A 20,767-nucleotide genomic window follows, 5' to 3' on the forward strand; every position below is an offset into this window, starting at 1 on the left:
ATCCACAAGACAATTTCTAATTTGTACTTTATTAATTCTGTTCCAATCCTAAATTCAGATAGTAATCAAACTATCAGCTATTTGTAAAACATCTAGTTTTCAGTTTAATGTTTAAACATAATCATGTAACAGAATCCAGAAATGCAGCTCAATGACCTCAGTGCCTTTACAACCATTATACAGCTTTTTCAGACGAAACAAAGTGTTGAATCAAAATAATATTTTAAAATCATTTTTATTACAAAATATAAATGACAAAATTATTTCATGATGAGCAATTATTTCATGAATATTCTATTTATTTGGTAAGTTTGAATTGAACATTACTTTCAGATTTACAGGAGTTTCATAAGACAGATTTGGTTAGTGCATTTTTTAATGACTTTGAGGGAATCCATGTGATGAATATCAAAGCATAAACTCTTAATTTGATGACGGAATGAGCTTATTACAGATTCTAAATTCATCACTTCCCAACTGTCTCCATAATTTTACGATTGTTATCTGCCTGCATCCATTGATTTTCATTCTTGGCAATTTCAATCATTTCCCTCAAGATATGAAATGTGAGATCTAAGGAATTGGGTGGGTCAACGGGCCTCTTGGAGCGTCCTGCGAAGGCTGCTACCATATCTTGGTCAGTTTCTTGGGTGGACATGAGGCTTTTTGCATTTAAGGAATGTTCACGAAGGAAACGACTGGCTTCTTTAGCAAAGATATCTTTCAACATCTGCAGGTAACCTGGAGGTAGGTGGGAGTACATCAGCACGTACTTGGGATTTTTCCCAAAAGATTGGAGTAACTTTTCCTTCAGGATGTAGGAAAGGGATTGGTCATTCTCTTCATTAGTAGCTGTGTTGATATTAGGATCATAAATTTTGTCAAAGACACTCAGATCTACAGCACGACAAACAGCTGGAAGGGTGCGAGTGCCAAGTAGTAAACAAGCTGAAAGGAAAATCAGGGGAGTTGGTGTCATGTTGAATGGTGATCTGCAAATAAAGGCATAAGAATTTAAATTAAACACAACCTGATGCGACAAAAAAATCTTGAGTATAGCAACATCTTGTTTTAATGGTCAAGAATATCACACATTTAATTGCATTTTATTGCAACTTGTAACTTATTTTAATATTCCACTGTAAAGCATGTGGAATAAAAAATAGAGTAATACCTTAGACTAAGAAGTACAACGATAGCTAATAGTAATATTATAAATATATGAAAACGTTGTTGATTTCGGATGCTTCCTGGTTAGTTTACGGCTAATGGAAAGAAATGATCGACTTGCTTGGGTTGTTTCCTGCTGCTAACTCATACCTTATTAGTACTTTGTTACTTTTGACTGGTTATATAATTTATTATGGACTTCACGAGCCAAGCTGAAATGAGGAATGATCTTTTATTCTAATACACACTACTACTATGCCATAAGGTATGTTTTGTACTAGAGAGCTAATCCATGCATTCTGACTGCACTAAACAGTTCAAAGACAACTAATACCTAGAATGGTTGGATTGTTCTATGAGGAAAAAATTGGAAAAGTTAGGCTTGTGTCTGCTGGAGTTTAGAAGAATGAGACCACTTGAATGAAACATATAAGTTCTTGAGGGTCTTGATTGGGCGGATATGAAGAGGATGTTTTCACTTCTGGGAGAACTGGGGCACCATTTGAAAAGCAGGGGTAATCCTTTAAGATGAATAAGGAGAAATTATGATTTGGAGATGCCGGTGTTGGACTGGGTATACAAAGTTAAAAATCACAACACCAGGTTATAGTCCAACCGGTTTAATTGGAAGTACTAGCTTTCAGAGCGCCGCTGGAGGACACAATTTATAACAAAAGTTTACAGTGTGATGTAACTGAAATTATACATTGATTGTTTGTTGAGTCTTTCATCTGTTCGAGTACCATGATAGTTTCACTTCTTTCATGTGTAAATCACAAAACCTTTTTTTTAAAAAAAAGTTACATTAGTAGGTTAACTATAACAATTGGTGTTAGCCAGATATTATATTGAAGGTGTTAGCCCCCTGTGTTCTCTGTCTGTGCCATAATGTTTAGACTGATTCTAATCTAAAAAGTGAGATAACAGAGTCTTACATGAATTCATGCAGTTTTTGAGCAAAGTACAATGTAACTCTGCAAGTACAAATTCACTCCACAAACATGGGGTGCATGTGGGTCTTGTGTGTGTATGTGTGTGTCTGTCAGTCTGTCTAGGTGGGGGGTTGTGAGTGTGAGAGAGTGTATATGTGTGTGTATGTGAGTGTAGAGTGTCTTAAGTGTGTGAGAGGATGAATGTATGTGTGTGTCGGTAAGAGTGTATGCGTGGAGAAATTATTTAATCACAGAGTAAATACAAAATTCACCCCACATGGTGGGCACGGTGGCTCAGTGGTTAGCACTGCTGCCTTACAGCATCCAGGTTCGATTCCAGCCTCGGGCGACTGTCCGTGTGGAGTTTGCACATTCTTCCTGTGTCTGCGTGGGTTTCCTCCGGGTGCTCCGGTTTCCTACCACAGTCCAAAGATGTGCAAGTCAGATGAATTGGCCATGGTAAATTGCCCACAGTGTTAGGTGCATTAGCCAGAGGGGAAATGGGTCTGGGTGGGTTACTCTTCGGAGGGTTGGTGTGGACTGGTTTTCGCCAAAGGGCCTGTTTCCACACTGTAGGGAATCTAATCTAATCAGAGGATTGCGACTCTTTGGAGCTCTGATTCCACAATTTCTTCAGGAAGAGAGTAGATAGATTCTAGTTAAGCCTAGAAGTGCATTAATCAGATCAGCAATGATTTTACTGAACAGTGAAGAAGGCAGAAGAGGCAGGAATGCAATACTTCAGTTACTGATTTGTATGTATGTTTGTAAGGAATTTTTATCCTATCAGCATTTTCTGTTTGTGATTACAATTACGTCTTGGCAAATTTGTAAGAAGGAGAAAATTCACTGCCTATAAATTAAGTGAGATGTTTTAGAATCAACTTTTTGTCCTTTGGCGAAATAAAATTTGCAAACTATACTCATCGGTTTGCCAATAAATGTAATTTTGACTATGTTGATTTAACTGTTGATTTAAGAGTATGGAATTTAAAAAGATCACGTTCACTGCATTCATTTTTTGCAATCCACTTTAGATAGCATTGATTTTCAATGTATACCCATTGTCTTAAGTACATGCTGACATGACAGATTTTTTAACACTCACGGGAGTTGTACAGATTTGTGCATATTTTACTGAGGCATGGCAGGACTTTAAATACACTTTAAAGAAACAATAGGTTTTGAATAGGACCCTTCATTAGTGCCAGGTTCGATGAAGGGGATTCACCTAACACAAATCATAATTTTCTTTCAGATATCGAGTAACATGGTTTTAGACTATTCTTCATGTCGCTTATTTTTGATTCACTGTCTTTCCATCCTTCAATAATACATAAAATGGCCATCACCATAAAAGAGCGGAAAAAAAAGAGGTGACTCGGATAAAATATATTATCTCAGTAGAAATTCTTTCAAATGAATTGAATGCTATTGCAAAAACCTGTAAAAGGCAATTGTATATTTAAATACATAACTATTTTATAAATCAATGTAAAGTATTGAATTTGTCTTGTAAAAGTCTCCTTGTGCACATTTTGCACTAAAACGTTAAGTCAAAACACACAAACAATATCCTGAAGTAAATTCACAGAATATTCGGGGAAATATCCAGAGGTTTTAATAGCAACATCAAGGGAAAGTCACAAAGAAAACTCTATGTAATACAATCGACGATTTGGGGACGCTGTTTCTAAAGGGCAAATTTTTAAAATGTGTATTGGCTGTCACACAATTACATCACCAACACTTAAACGCTATGTCTAAAGTGCCATTTTTCTATAATGTGGCTTTGCACAAGAATGCAAGCATTGTGTCACAGAAGAACTACCTGTATTGGACAAACTTGTCAGAAGGTTATGAAGGAACCAAATTGTGCAATGTTGGAAAAATTTACATATATTCTGCAGATGCTAACATCTGTAAGAAGGACAGGCTGTAATATTTGCATTAATCATCACTGCAAGTATGATAAAAGTTTGAGAGCAGTGGGCTGCATTATTTAATACTACAGTTACATAATCGTGAGATAGCGATGGTGGAGTGATAAGAAAGACCTTGACTCACTGTAGTCATGGGTCAATCAAATCTATCTACCTGGGCAACGGCTGTCATTCTTTAGGGTTGTTTGTTTGATCCAATAACACACATAGGGAATTTTTGCAAAGTACTACAAGCATTGTTAGGATAAATGAACCTTCCAAACACCTCTCGGGAACTATTTCTTTATCTTTTGCAGCTCTATTAAGAGATAACATATGTCTTGTAATCCCACACACCTCACTAAATCCAGTAGCAAGTTAGTAATGAAAGTTGGAATGTTGATTCATAAAGGTCAAATTTTGTCAAATTACAGAGATCCTGATTCTCTTTATTTCAAAGTTTAAATATCCTAAACTGCTCTTTGAGTGGGCAAGCTTTCCCACACAATAAAGCATGACAGACTACAAACTATGTTAACAGATATGTTATCAATTTATGCATTGTAGTTTTTCTCATATGATCATTATAACTTTATGTTAGCCACTTATGTATGGGACATAGGTGTCTTTGTATAGATTCCAGACATTGCTGATTGAAAGAATATCATTGGTGAGTGACTGCAAAGCCATCATATGGATCAGTGGCAGAGCTGGGCCTATTCTTATCCAACAATGTCACTGAGAAGAATAGCTCCTCATTAAGCTTATTCATCTAAGAAAGTATAAAACTGTGTACAAACTTTCAGAATCCTACATTTAATTTTGGCAATGCAAACTACTTAACTTCACAGTTAAACTTGAAGAGTATTTAAAAAGCAAGTCAAGTTGGGGAAAATACCAAGAATCTACAAGAAATTAGATGACAGCTGGAAATTTGAAAAACACAAACAAATTGAGTTTATATAAATGCACTGTACAACATTGATAAAGATAAAAAGGATGCCAAAATGTTTAGTATTAATAGGATGAAAATGATTAACAGTTGAACTAAAAAACAATTTTGAGTATTAGAAGAGTTTGCAATTGATGCAACAAATTACAGCAGTAAAAAAAACCCAGCATAATTATAGTAAAAGGTTTTGTACCTTTTCATATTTTGACACAATGAAGTGGGAAAACATGTAAACCCATGGAGGGTCAAGAAACTAGTCAAAGCTATTTAAAAGAAAAACTAGGATGGATTAGAGAGGTCTAGTGGTTATGGTACTGAATTGTCAAACCAGAGGTACTTGAAGCCATTCACATAGCAATAAGTGGGCTTATACCAGAAAAAAGATTCATGAACATTTTGTTTAAAGAACAATTAAATTGTTGCTAAGGAAAGGCAGGACAAGGTAATGCAATAATGCTATGCATAGAATGTATCACCAACCTGTAATTCCAATTTAAGATCACATTGTAAATTGTAAACAATCTGTTGGTTATAAAGCCATGTCATGAAAATAATCACCAGTACATTCAAAAATATATACACTTTAGGCCAGGGAGCTGACAAGCATAACCAGTCAACTCTATAAAATTGATGGAACATCACCAATTCCAGGTTTGTATAAAAGCAAAATATTGTGAATACTGGAAATCTGAAACAAACAGAAAATTATGGGGCAGGGTGGCAGCATCTATAGAGAAAGAAATAGAGTTAGTGTTTGGAGGCCACTCCGACTCTTCCTCAGAACTGAAAGGGTTTGTAAAATAGTATTTTGTACATTTTTTGACAGAGGCAGAGGAAGACAGAGGGGAACAGATGGCAATAGGGTTAGGGGATGGATCTTGGTGGAATACTCTTTCAGAGGGTCGGTGTGGACTAGTTGGGCCAAATGGCCTGCTTCCACACTAGGGATTCTATGATTCTATGGAGTTTCAGTGCAAAAGACAATATGGTTTTTAATTGAGGTGAAAGAGAACTAAAGATGTAAAATTGGCACAAATGAAGGCATGAAAAGGGACAAAATGGTTATTCTCTTCTGAGAGAAGAGTAAACAAGACCAAAATAATACAGGGTCATGGTGGGGAGGGAGAGGGTGCAGGGGCAGAGATTGTAATATCATAATATTGAATTCCACAAATACAGATGTAGTCTTGGAGTCTGTAAATTGCCTAAAATGAGATGTTGCTCCTCAAGCATGTGTTGTGCTTCAGGTTTGTCTCTCAAGTCATACACTATATTAACATGGGCATACTTTGCGTGGAATCACCCCAGCCCCTGAATGACGTGGGTGAGAAATTTGGGAAATTTGGGTGAGATATCAAGCAATGTGGCATGGTGGCTCAGTGGTTTGCACTGTTACCTCACAGCACCAGGGACCTGGGTTCAGTTCCACCCTAGAGTAACTGTCTGTGTGGAGTTTGCACGCTCTCCCTGTCTCTGCATGGGTTTTGCCCATTGCTCCGATTTCCTCACATCATCCAAAGATGTGCAAGTTCGGTGGATTGGCTATGCTAAATTGCCTATTGTGTTCATGGATGCGTAGGTTAGGTACATTAGCCATGGGAAATGTAGGCTTACAGGGAAAAGGGTAGAGGGATGGGTCTGGGTGCGATGTTCTTCAGAGGGTCAGGATGAACTTTTTGGGCCAAATCATACTGTATGGATTCTATGGAAGGCCATTCTCAACATCAAAACCAAAATGTTATATTTTCCAACAAGGTCCTGGCTATTGAAATCAGATTCCTGGACATTGAAATGAGTTTCTCGCTTGTGAGTTGTGAGATGCCTATTCACATGGAATATTACTCGTTATCACTCATTATTATTAATTAATCTCACCTCCTATGTAATCTCCTATTCTCCCATTCACAAATTAAAAACTATATGTAGAAGTCTTGACTTGAAAGAAAAGGTGTATGTCAACACCAGTTTACAGTTCGCTTTTCCAGATCTCAATCTTGGATACCCCATACCAACATCTCTGAGCCCAGTCCATTGGCAGCAACTGCATTTTATTGGACTTACATGATTAAGCCTTAATTCCAATTCAACTGCAGCCAAAGAAGAAATTATTAGGGAAGATGATGAAAAATTTAGTTAAGATTAGATTCCCTAGAGTATGGAAACAGGCCCTTCAGCCCAACCAGCCCACACTGACCCTCCGAAGAGTAACTGATCCTGACCCATTTCCTTCCGACTAATGCACCTAACACTGGGCAATTTAACACGGCCAAATTCACCTGACCCACACATCTTTGAACTGTGGGAGGAAACTGACGCAGACAAGGGGAGAACGTGCAAACTCCACACCTGGGACCCTGGTGCTGAGAGCAGCAGTGCTTACCACTGAGCCACCATGTTGCCCTAACTTTTTTTTACTGTAGGTTTTTGTAATTATGAGGGCATGGAGGAATTTGAAGATGATATGAAAATTAAGCCATTATTTGTGGTCAACATCAAGATGCAAGCACAAATAGTGATTATTTTCTTTATTCTGGATGGATCAGCTAGGTTGGGACAACTAACTCCCATTATCTGTATTTCATCATTACCACACAAAGGGAATATCCATTTCTTATGGGTATTCTATTTGATCACGCATTAACAAACTGAATTATTTTCACGTAAATATATTGTTCAGGTTATGGCCTGTCCGATTAAAATGATACAAACCAAACTTCTTGTGATATGCTACTGTTGAATAAATCTATGCTAATAATAGGATGACTGCCTTACATTTAAACAAAGAAAAGTCTAATGTAAGAGCAATGTGTATCGAAGACAAGCCCATTAAAGCTGCTTTTTACAAATCGTTCAGTCATCATCATTGTATTTGGTTAGCATGAACTTAATAACATGCTGTTCCATGCATCAGTTTGACTCAGCTGGTTGCATTGCTTCCTTTGGATCAGAAAGTTTATGGTTTTAAATAATCGACAAGGTTGCCAATACATACAATACTGAGGTTTACTCTATCGGGTGCTGCTTTTATCAATGGGCCACCCACTCTCAATCAAATTATATTCCCATATTCAATGTTATTATAGGGTGTGCTATATGATGCAGTAATGCAACTTGCATTTTTAGTTCTGAGCAATCTTACACTATTATTCCATTCTACAGCTGGGTTCTTAAACTTTTTAAATATTTATAGGAATTTGATAGTTCACCTGCTGCTTCAAAAGTCCACCACAGGTATGGTAATTAACTGCTTCTTCACTTCTGTTTATAATTTTGCATTTTACACAGTTGTCATATAGGCCTGTCATATATTTGTGAATAGTTCAGTCATTTTGTAAAACATTTCTTTCAGAAGACAGGAATGTCAGCCTCAGAACTGTTTAGCTCCAGAAATTCTAAGTGTAGACAAGAAAATATAGATCCTCTTCTATGTTAAAAAAATGTTTTTATTTTACTGCTTTTTGTTTACTGCTTGGGTGTTTGAGGGTTTTTGTGAAAATTCCTCAATTGAGATTGGTTGTTTGGCAGCCTGATGACATCACTGCTCCTCCATGCTGGAAATGCCCAGTTAAGAAGAATGCAGCAAGTTGTTGTTCCACTCTCCATTCATGTTGGTGGAATTTTCACCAGAGAGATTGCTAGATTTCTGAAAGACTTACTTTGTGGCTCGCCATAAGCACCCTTACTTTGCTGCTGACATGAAATTTCAGATTGTTGTTGTTATCATTATGGGTGCGCCTGTGTCATTTATAACCTAAGGACTTTCCGAAAATGGAGCACCAAAAGCTTCCTACCTAATGGGTGATCTGTTTGCTTAGTTGGCTGGGTGGCTGGTTTACAATCAGTGACATCTAACGTCCAATGGATTGAAGTTACCATGAAGGACTCTCCTCCTTAATCTCTTCATCTCACCTGCTGACTTTATCTTTATTGTTTTTAGAAAATGTACTTTTTTGCTTTGCTAAAGAATGCTATGCCCCGAGTACTGAATTCTACAAAACGATAGGTCAATATTATGGCTAAAGCATATCAATTAGTGATTAATTAGAATTTAATGACGTCCAAAGAACTCCATTCCTAATCCCTTCTATTCTGAACAATTCCTATTAATCCTAACCATATTTTTTCACCAACTTTCTATCCTTGCTCTTTGTATACATTTCCTTTTCACGTCCTGAATTTTACTTGAATAATAAGCTTTTTATAAATCACCTTTTGAAAGCCTATCTACTATTATTCCTGTACATAGAAAACCTGCCTTTAACAAATCTTCTTGATAAATGTATAGATTTTTAAAAGCTCATGAGTTTTATCTTGAAAAATGTACTTCAGATATTTGTTCAAAGTTGACGCAAGACTATATCATCTATATTTTTCTACACAAAATGTTTGTTTACTATCTCTTTCGTAATGAGATTTTCTCTTTCCCAGTATTTTAATACTTCACCACTGATTGCAAAATCCAGCTGATGTTCATTATTTATTTGATTTACTAAAAATGGCATTGCCTGAACTCAAAAATAATTAAGTGATGCCACTCTATTCTTATCAGTGATAGTATTTATCAATTCTTACTTGATCTTCAGATTGTGACTTGTTCTGGGCTTCAGATGACAGAGCTCTTGTTTTCTGTCTGTTTGTCTACCCAACAGTGCTTTTGCATTTCTCTTTCTTCAATATTCACAAGAAGCAGCGGCAGTGTTTCCTGTCAGTAAAACTTGCAGTCCTTCCGTTTACTTGAGATTTGGGTCTCAAGAAAGCATCTCCTTTCCTTTACAAAATAAACAAGTTTAACAGGTCTAGCTTAACGAAGCAGGAACTCTCACTGTGTCTATTTGCAATAAACTTTGCATTTTGCAAATAGTCACTGAGTCATAGAGATGTACAGCACGGAAACAGACCCTTCAGTCCAACCCGTCCATGCCAACTAGGTATCCCAACCCAATCTAGTCCCACCTGCCAGCACCCGGCCCATATCCCTCCAAACCCTTCCTTTTCATATACCCATCCAAATGCCTTTTAAATGTTGTAATTGTACTCGTCTCCATCACTTCCTCTGGCAGTTCATTCCATACACGTACCACCCTTTGTGTGAAAAAATTGCCCCTTATGTCTCTTTTATATCTTTCCCCTCTCACCCTACACCTTTCCCCTCTAGTTCTGGACTTGCTCACCCCAGGGAAAAGACTTTGTCTATTTATCTTATCCATGCCTCTCATAATTTTATATTTTCTATAATGTCACCCCACAGCTTCCAAGGCTCCAGCCTGTTCAGCCTCTCCCTATAGCTCAAATCCTCCAACCCTGGCAACATCCTTGTAAGTCTGAACCCTTTCAAGTTTCACAACATTTTTCCTATAGGAAGGAGACCAGAATTGCACGCAATATTCCAACAGTGGCCTAACCAATGTCCTGTACAGCCGCAACATGACCTCCCAACTCCTGTACTCAGTACTCTGACCAATAAATGAAAGCATACCAAATGCCTTCTTCACTATCCTATCTACCCGCAACTCCACTTTCAAGGAGCTATGAACCTGCACAAGGGTTCAGTTTTAGTTTTACTTTTTACTCTTGTGATGCTACAAGGATAATAAAAAGACAAAACTAAAGACTCTGTCTGACTGCAACCAGCAATCATACGAAGTAATGAATTTAATAGCTCACACCTGTAACCATTACAGAGATGTGGTTGCAGGATGACAAGGATTGCTCATGGATATTGAGGGGTATATGATATTCAATTAAATAGGAAGCTAGATAAAGGTAGGAGCATTCTTAATCAAAGATGCAATAGTTAGAGTTGACTTTGGTTTAGGAGATCAGGTTGCAGACGGTTTGGGTGGAGATGAAGAATAGTAAGGAAAGGAATCACCAGTAGGAATGTGCTTCCAGCCCTCTAACCACAATGCAGGATGAAGTATACAAGGAGGCATATTGGGCGCTTGTGATAAAGGAACAGCAATGATCACTGGTGATTTTAATCAAAATATTTAATCAACATACTTAATTAACATATAGCGAGTAAATTCAGATTGTCAATGAAAAGTTCATAGACTGCCTTCGAGATAGTTTCTTGGAAGAGTATGCTGTGGATCCAAGCAGACAGCAGATTACATTAGACTTGGTATTGTACAATGAGACAGATTTAATTAACAATTAATAAACTGGTAAAACCACCTCTAGACAACAAAGGCAACGATATTATTGAATTTAACTCCCAGTTTGAAAGGGAGAAGAGTAGGTCTAAGACTAGCATTTTGAACACTAATAAGAACAACCATATTGGCATGAAAGTTGAGCCAGCTGAAAGGAACTGGGATACTTGGCTAGAAGATAAATTGTTGGAGTTGCAGTGGCAGACATGGCTAACCCACCTAGCCTGCACAACTTTGGACACTAAGGAGCAATTTAGCATGGACAATCCACCTGACCTACACATCTTTTGACTGTGGGACCACCCAGCAGAAATCTATGCAGACACAAGGAGAATGTACAAAATTCTACAGACTCATACGGGATGGGGAATTAAATCCAGGTCCCTGGTACTGCAAAGCATCGCTGCTAACCACTAAGCCACCATGACATTCAGACTTTTCTATTCAAAAAGGGAGGAAGGCAGAAAATAGGTTTCTTTGAAGCAACATGAACCATGAATAAGAGGAAGCTTGTTGATATACTGCATCTGATTTCCAGAAGGTATTTGACAAGGTTGCATATACAAAGTTTAGATTACTTACAAGTCCACACTGACCCGCCAAAGCGCAAATCACCCAGACCCATTCCCTTACATTTACCCTTTCATCTAACACTACGGGCAATTTAGCCTCACCAATTCACCTAACCTGCACATTTTGGATTGTGGGAGGAAACTGGAGCATCCGGAGAAAACCCACGCAGACATGGGGAGAATGTGCAAACTCCACACAGAGTGTCGCCTGAGGCGGGAATTGAACCCGGGTCTGTGTGCCACCGAGCCGCCCGTGGTTATTGTACAAAGCAGAAGTATGTGCTGTAGGTAGTAAAACATGAGCATGTACTTCACAAAATCTAGTCTACTGCATTCATTGCTCACAATGCTATCTCCTCTACATTGGAGAAATGAAATGTAGACTGGGTGACCGCTTCACAGAACACCTATATTCTGCCTGCACTTTCAGTCACCTGCCACTTCAATACACCAACTTGCTCCCTGGCCAATAGCTTTGTCTCAGGCTTGCTGCAGTGCTCCAACGAAGGTCAGTGTAAGCTAGGAGAACAATATCTCATTTTCCACTTGGGGACCTGCAGCCTTCTGGACTTAATATCGAGTTCAATTACTTTAATGTCTTAACTGTCCTTCACCAGGCCTTGTAATCAACTAGGAGAAAGTGAGGACTGCAGATTCTGGAGATCAGAATCGGGAGTGTAGTGCTGGAAAAGCACCACACTGCGAAGCCTCTTCCAAGGATGCCTACCTTGAAAAAGTTCTCCTCCTCTGCCTGACCCTCTGTGCTTTTTCAGCACCACACATCTCGACTTGTAATCATATAGTTTGCTATTACACACAATCCATTGTTAGCTAATCACAGTCTCCATTAGCAGCTATTCACTCTCCTAACCAGATTATTATCTACTCCTTTGTCTGTCCAACTGCTTTTTTCTCTCTTTGGGCTTATCCCCACCCATTGTTACTCGTTACCCCCTCTCCACAACCAATATTCTGCATAAAAACACACATTTTCTGAGCTACAACCAGATCTGACGAAATGTCACCGGACCCAAAACAGTAACTCTGATTTCTCTTCTCAGATGCTGCCAAACTTAGTTATAGAATCATAGAGATGTACAGCATGGAAATGGATCCTTCGGTCCAACCCAAACTAGTCCCACCTGCCAGCACTTGGCCCATTTCCCTCCAAACTCTTCCTATTCATATACCCATCCACGTGCTTTTTAAATGTTGCCATTTATCAGCCTCCATTATTTCCTCTGGCAGCTCATTCCATACACATACCACCCTCTGCATGAAAATGTTGCCCCTTAAGGTCCTTTTATACCTTTCCCATCTAGGCCCTCTAGTTTTGGACTCCCCCCACTCCAGGGAAAAGATTTTGTCTATTTATCCTATCCATGCCCCTCATGATTTTATAACCTCTAAGGTTTATAAACCTCAGTCCCTGATGCTGTGGGGAAAACAGCCCCAGCCTATTTAGCCTCTCCCCATAGCTCAAATCCTCCAACACTGGCAACATTCTTGTAAATTCTTTCTGAACCCTTTCAAGTTTCACAAGGTTTCTGATAGGAAGGGGATCAGAATTGCACGCAATATTCAAAAACTGGCCTAACCAATGTCCTGTCCAGCTGCAACATGACCTCCTAATTCCTGTACTCAAGAAAGGAAAGCATACCAAATGCCTTCTTCATGATCCTATCTACCTGCAACTTCACTTTCAAGGAGCTATGAACATGCACTCTGTGCAGTAACACTCCTTAGGACCTTACCATTAAGTGTATAAGTCCTGCTAAGATCTGGTTTCCCAAAATACGGCACCTCACATTTATCTAAATTAAACTCCAGCTGCCACTCCTCAGACCATTGGCCCATCTCATCAAGATCCCATTGTAATCTGAGGTAATCTTCTTAGTTGTCCACTGCACCTCCAATTTTGGTGTCATCTTCAAACTTAGTAACTGTACCTCTTATGGTCACATCCAAGTCATTTATATAAATGATGAAAAGTAGTGGACCCAGCACTGATCCTCATGGTCACTCCACTGGTCACAGGCCTCCAGTTGAAAAAACAACCCTCCACTCTCTATCTTCTACCTTTCAGCCAGTTCCGTATCCAAATGGTTAGTTCTCCCTGTATTCAATGAGATCTAACCTTGCTAACCAGTCTCCCATGGGGAACCTTGTTGAACACCTTACCGAATCCATATTGGTCACATCCACTGCTCTGCCCTCATCAATCCTCTTTGTTAGTTTTTCAAAAAACTCAATCAAGTTTGTGAGACATGATTTTCCATGCACAAAGCCATGTTGACCATCTCTAATCAGTTCTTTCCTTTCCAAGTACATGTACATCCTGTCCCTCAGGATTTCCCCCTCCAGCAATTTTGTTTTAGTTTTTGTTTTACAGCATCTTTAGTTCTTTCAGTTTTTATTTAGTATTTAACTCACTGCCACTTCTCTTCTTGACATGCCCACCTTGAAGAGGTTCTGGTCCTCTGTCTGACAGGATTTCCATTCCAATCTTTCTTCTTGTCTTCTGACGTTAATTTTACTGTCACTCTTGGTTTTTGACCAGGTATTTGCTAAAACCTGTTTCCACAGCCACATAACATTTATCAATGACAGCCTCTGGCTCAGACCCACCCCAAATCTGAGACTGGTACAGTTGAGAACAGAAGCAAGTCAAATAGTCAGGGCAAGCAGGGACAAGGTAGGACTAATAAATTAAACTGCATTTATTTCAACGCAAGGGGCCTAACAAGGAAGGCAGATGAACTCAGGACATTGTTAGGAACATGGGACTGGGATATCATAGCAGTTACAGAAACATGACTCAGGGATGGGCAGGACTGGCAGCTTAATATTCCAGGATACAAATGCTACAGGAAGGATAGAAAGGGAGGCAAGAGAGGAGGGGAGTTGCATTTTTGATAAGGGATAGCATTACAGCTGTGCTGAGGGAAGATATTCCCAGAAATACATCCAGGGAAGTTATTTGTGTGGAACTGAGAAAAAAGAAAGGGATGATCACCTTATTGGGGTTGTATTATAGACCCCCTAATAGTGAAAGGGAAATTGAGAAACAAACTTGTAAGGAGATCTCAGCTATCTCCAGGAATAATAGGGTGGTTATGGTATGGAATTTTAACTTTCCAAACATAGACTGGGACTGCCACAGTGTTAAAGGTTTAGATGGAGAGGGATTTGTTAAGTGCGTACAAGACAATTTTCTGATTCAATATGTGGATGTACTTACTAGAGAAGGTGCAAAATTTGACCTACTCTTGGGAAATAAAGCTGGGCAGGTGATTGAGGTGTCAATGGGGGGAGCACTTTGGGGCCAGCGATCATAATTCTATTAGATTTAAAATAGTGATAGAAAAGGATAGACCAGATCTAAAAGTTGAAGTTCGAAATTGGAGGAAGGCCAATTTTGACGGTATTAGGCAAGAACGTTCGAAAGCTGATTGGAGGCAGATGTTCGGAGATAAAGGGATGGCTGGAAAATGGGAAGCCTTCAGAAATGAGATAATGAGAATCCAGAGAAAGTATATTCCTGTCGGGGTGAAAGGAAAGGCTGGTCGGTATAGGGAATGCTGGATGACTAAAGAAATTGAGAGTTTGGTTAAGAAAAAGAAGGAAGCATATGTAAGGTATAGACAAGATAGATCGTGTGATTCCTTAGAAGAGTATAAAGTAAGTAGGAGTACACTTAAGAGGGAAATCAGGAGAGCAGAAAGGGGACATGAGATAGCTTTGGCAAATAGAATTAAGGAGAATCAAAATGGTTTTTACAAATATGTTAAGGACAAAAGGGTAACTAGGGAGAAAATAGGGCCCCTCAAAGATCAGCAAGGTGGCCTTTGTGTGGAGCCACAGAAAATGGGGGAGATACTAAATGAGTATTTTGCATTTACTGTGGAAAAGGATATGGAAGATACAGACTGTAGGGAAATAGATGGTGACATCTTGCAAAATGTCCAGATTACAGAGGAGGAAGTGCTGGATGTCTTGAAACTGGTAAAGGTGGATAATTCCCCAGGACCTGATCAGGTGTACCCGAGAATTCTGTGGGAAACTAGAGAAGTGATTGTTGGGCCTCTTGCTCAGATATTTGTATCATCGATAGCCACAGGTGAGGTGATGGAAGACTGGAGGTTGGCAAATGTGGTGCCACTGTTTAAGAAGGGTGGTAAGGACAAGCCAGGGAACTATAGACCAGTGAGCCTGACCTCAGTGGGGGGCAAGTTGTTAGAGGGAATCCTGAGGGAGAGGATGTACATGTATTTGGAAAGGTAAGGACTGATTAGGGATAGTCCGCATGGTTTTGTGCGTGGACAATCATGTCTCACAAACTTGATTGAGTTTTTTTTGAAGAAGTAGCAAAGAGGATTGATGAGGGCAGAGTGGTAGATGTGATCTATATGGACTTTGGTGAGGCATTTAGCAAGGTTAGATCTCATGGATTACAGGGAGAACTAGCTATTTGGATACAGAATTGGCTCAAAGGTAGAAGACAGAGGGTGATGGTGGTGGTGGAGGGTTGTTTTTCAGACTGGAGGCCTGTGACCAGTGGAGTGCCACAAGGATCGGTGCTGCATCTTCTACTTTTTGTCATTTATATAAATGATTTGGGTGCGAGCATAAGAGGTACAGTTAGTAAGTTTGCAGATGACACCAAAATTGGAGGTGTAGTGGACTGCGGAGAGGGTTACCTCAGATTACAACAGGATCAACCATGACCAAATGGCCAATGGGCTGAGAAGTGGCAGATAGAATTTAATTCAGATTAATGCAAGGTGCTGCATTTTGGGAAAGCAAATCTTAGCAGGACTTATACACTTAATGGTAAGGTCCTAGGGAGTGTTTCGGAACAAAGAGACCTTGGAGTGCAGGTTCATAGCTCCTTGAAAGTGGAGTCGCAGGTAGATAGGATAGTGAAGAAGGCGTTGGGTATGATTTCCTTTATTGGTCAGAGTATTGAGTACAGGACTTGGGAGGTCATGTTGCGACTGTACAGGCCACTGTTGAAATATTGCGTGCAATTCTGGTCTCCTTCCTACCAGAAAGGTGTTATGAAACTTGAAATGGTTCAGAAAAGATTTACAACGATGTTGCCAGGGCTTGAGGATTTGAGCTATAGGGAGAGGCTGAACAGGCTGGGGCTGTTTTCCCTGGAGCGTCGGAGACTGAGGGGTGATCTTATAGAGGTTTACAAAATTGAGGGGCACGATAGGGTAAATAGGCAATGTCTTTTCCCTGGGGTCAGGGAGTCCAGAACTAGAGTGCATAGGTTTCGGGTGAGAGGGGAAAGACATAAAAGAGACCTAAGAGGCAACTTTTTCACACAGAGGGTGGTACGGGTATGGAATGAGGTGCCAAAGGAAGTAGTGGAGGCTGGTACAATTGCAACATTTAAGAAGCAATTGGATGCGTATATGAATAGGAAGGATTTGGAGGGATATGGGCCGGGTGCTGGCAGGTGGGACTAGATTGGGTTGGGATATCTGGTCGGCATGGACGGGTTGGACCAAAGGGTGTGTTTCTATGCTGTACATCTCTATGACTCTATGTGGATTCCAACTCAAGTTTCATTTTTCACGTTTTGTATCCACTCAGGATCATTGGTATCTCTGTTATGTTCAACGTTCCACACAGCTGCCCTTGTCACATCCACACTCAGTGCCATGTAGCGACATATGCATACTGTCCACCTCTCTCCAAGTCATCCTCTGGCTCATCCAAAATGCTAACAAGAAACTTTTCCTTTTCCTTTTAGGTATCAGGGCACACAAGATGCAACAACTCAGAGAAACCTTTGGTCCTCTGTGTCCTCCCCTTCTCTCTGACTCTGTCCTCTCTCCCAACCCCACTCTTGTCGTGTATTCACCAGGCCTCGTAACCTTCCGCTTTCCGATGCTGAACACTCTGCGCTCAGCAAAGGTCTCAGTTTTATCCCTCTGCAACCCCACCTTAATGAATTTTGTGCACCGCATGACATCGAACTCTACTTCTGTTGTCTTTGTCTCTGTGCCTATTTTTGGACAAGACTTCTCTCCACATCCCACAGATCCCCATACCCACCTCCAAACACTCTTTCCCCTCACCCCCACCCCCACCCCCTGCCACCTGGACCTCTTCCTCTGGCCTTCTACTTATACTCAACCTGTTCATTGGGTACTGTTGATGTGATATTAGTCACCTCAATGTTTGGGCTGGCCTAACCCAATCTAACTTATCTATCTACCCCACAACTGACTGCACTTCGTACATTTAGACCAACCCCGACTTTGTTATTAAGCCTGCTGATAAGGGTAGTGGTGGTCTAGTGTGGTGTGCTGAACTTTACATTGCAGAGGCTGAGTGCCATCTCTCAAATACCTCTTCCTATCCTCCCGGACCATGACCCAACCACGGAATAGCAGGCCATTGTATCAACTACGGTCACTAACATCACTTCACCTGGTGACTTCCCCTCCAACTACCTCCAAACTGATAGCATTCCAACTCTGCACAGCTCGTTTATCTCCTTTCAAAAATTCATTAGCAGGACTGCCTGGGCAGACTTATTGTTTCTGCCTGCTACTGCCCATAGAATTCACCTTTTCCAGCCCTGACATCGTCTCCTCTCCCCTGGTTCAGTCCCTACCCACTTGCATCCATGATTCCTCTGACGTTTTATGCCAGTTTTAGAATTTCCAGTTTGCAGGGTCCAGCTGCCTCCTCTTTACCATGGATGTGCAATTCCTCTACATGCCTATCCCCTACAGGATGGTCTCAGGGCTCTCCGTTTCTTCCGGAACAAAGGCCTGAACCGTCGCCACCATCCTCCTCTCACCCTCAACGACTTCTCTTTTAACTCCTCTCATTTTCTTCAGGACAGTGGGGTGGTCATGGGTACCCGCATGGTCCCCACTTATGCCTGGCTCCTTCTGGGGTTTGTGGACCCCACTGACAACTCTTTCTCCAATATATTGATGATATCATGGGTGCTGCTTCCCTCCATTATCTGGAATTGGAAAGTTTATTGATTTCACTTCCATTTTCCACCCAGCCCTCACTTTTACATAGTCCATCTCTGATGTCACCCTTTCCTTTCTAGACATCTCTGCTTCAAATGCTGGGGATAGACTGGCCACTAATATCCACTATAAACCAAATGACTCCTGCAGTTACTTTGACTATACATCCTTGCACCCTGCTTCCCGTAAAGACTCTATTCCATTCTCCCAGTTCCTCTGTCTCTATTGCATATGTTCCGATGATGCCAACTTTGACAAGGAAGCCTCCGAAATGTCTATTTTCCTCAACTGAAGTTTCCCCAGCCCCATCATCGACAGTGCCCTCAACTGAGTCCAACTGTTCTCCTGCGTTTTGGCCCTCACCTCCTCTCTTCTCTCCCACAATAATGATAGGGCTCCCCTTGTCCTTATCTGTCATCCCACCAGCATCCACATCCAGAAAATCATTCAACATTATTTCCACCACCTCCAGTGAGATGCCACCACCGAACACATATTCCCCTCCCATCCCTTATGAGCCTTCCACAGGGACCATTCCCTCCTGGTCCAGTCTTCCTTCACTCCCAACAGCCCCATGGCACCTTACCTTACAATTGCTGAAGGTGTAACACTCGCCCGTTTACCGCCTTCCTCCTCAGTATCACAGAACTCAAACATAACTTCCATGTAAAGCAGTACTTCATACAGCTAGTCTACTACATTCGTTACTCACAATGTGGTCTCCTCTACACTGGGGAAATGAAGTGTAGCCTGAGTGACAGCCTCATAGAACAGCCAAATTCTGCCCACAAAAAAATGACCCTGAACTTCTAATCACCTGCCACTTCAACACACCAGTGAAAGAACAATACCTGATTTTCCACTTGGGGACCCTACAGCCTTCTGGACATAATATTGATTTCAACTACTTTAGGGCTTGAACTCTCCCTATGTCCTAGCCCCCACTCCCACACACCAGGTCTTGTGATCACAGTAATCACACACGATCCATTGTTAGCCACTACCAGTCTCCATTAACAGCTAATCACCTTCCTAGCCAGATCGTTATCTACTCCATTGTCTGACTAACTGTTTTTCTCTCTCTGTGGGCTCTACCCACCTATCGTTTATCCTCGTTTCTGCTTTACAAGCATCCGCAGTTTCTTTTAGCTTTTTGCACGAATAAGAGATTGGCTGCGTGACAGAAAACGGAAAACAAAACTGGGTCTTCTAGGTATATCCAGGCATCAGAAAAAGATTATGATTCTGGCATTGTTGGAATTAATTAGCAGCCAGCTAATCAGATTTTTTCCAAGTCTTGAGGGCAATACTTCTTGTGCTTGAGGAATGGAAATATTATTTTCACTTTTCAGTAAAGCTGCACCTAGCCTATTCTCACTGCAGAGCTATCCATTTCAAAGTTGATGAGGTGTTGACTGACTTTTTGACAGGGGCTGGCAGGGAAAGTGGGGAGTAGGGTGGGCAAAGAATGTGGGTGTATGAAGTAGAGAAGAATATGCCTCCCTGTAAAACTCATCCTATAGCATCAGTGATTAACGAACAAAATTGTGTTGCTGATGTACATCATGATATTGTTGTATATTTCCATAATACTTTTGTGGTTGCTTCATATATTTTTCTTAGATTTTGAATGAAAATATATGTTTCCACATTTGTAATTGATATTTATGTAAAGAATTTATATATTTTAAATCAAATATTTATATGAAACATAGCTTAAGAGAATTACATTTTTAGATTCTTACAAGCTCTGATGCTGCTTGAAAACCAGTTGATGCAGGCATCAAAAACACAATACATGTAATGGACAACTTAATGACAACTATGGAGGTCTACTTACAAGTAGAAACAATCCGCTGAGTACATCATTGTTGCCTTGGAACTTTGCTAGCTCAAATGAAACTTATACAATTAAGAAATGAAATTGACAATCACTATGATGCGTTTTCCCCATAAACCTGGATTCAAGTTAATATTAATGATAACATCTTCATTTCCTTATATTCACTTTTAATTTAAATGTTAGTACCAGCTTGAAGCTTGTCCCATTTAAGTAT

General features: G+C 40.3%; 1 protein-coding gene across 1 annotated transcript in view; it reads right to left on the reverse strand.

Annotated features, from left to right (window-relative positions):
• Positions 1-439: 439 nt before the first annotated feature.
• The window catches only part of uts1 (urotensin 1), a 30,502-nt gene continuing 10,174 nt past the window's right edge, over positions 440-20,767 (reverse strand). The window contains exon 2 of the mRNA XM_060851736.1: positions 440-992. Coding sequence (XP_060707719.1) covers positions 467-979 — 513 coding nt within the window. The 5' untranslated portion in view covers positions 980-992 and the 3' untranslated portion in view covers positions 440-466. The remainder of the gene's footprint in view (positions 993-20,767) is intronic.

The sequence above is a fragment of the Hemiscyllium ocellatum genome, chromosome 3, assembly GCF_020745735.1.
Source record: "Hemiscyllium ocellatum isolate sHemOce1 chromosome 3, sHemOce1.pat.X.cur, whole genome shotgun sequence".
Lineage (NCBI taxonomy): Eukaryota > Metazoa > Chordata > Chondrichthyes > Orectolobiformes > Hemiscylliidae > Hemiscyllium > Hemiscyllium ocellatum.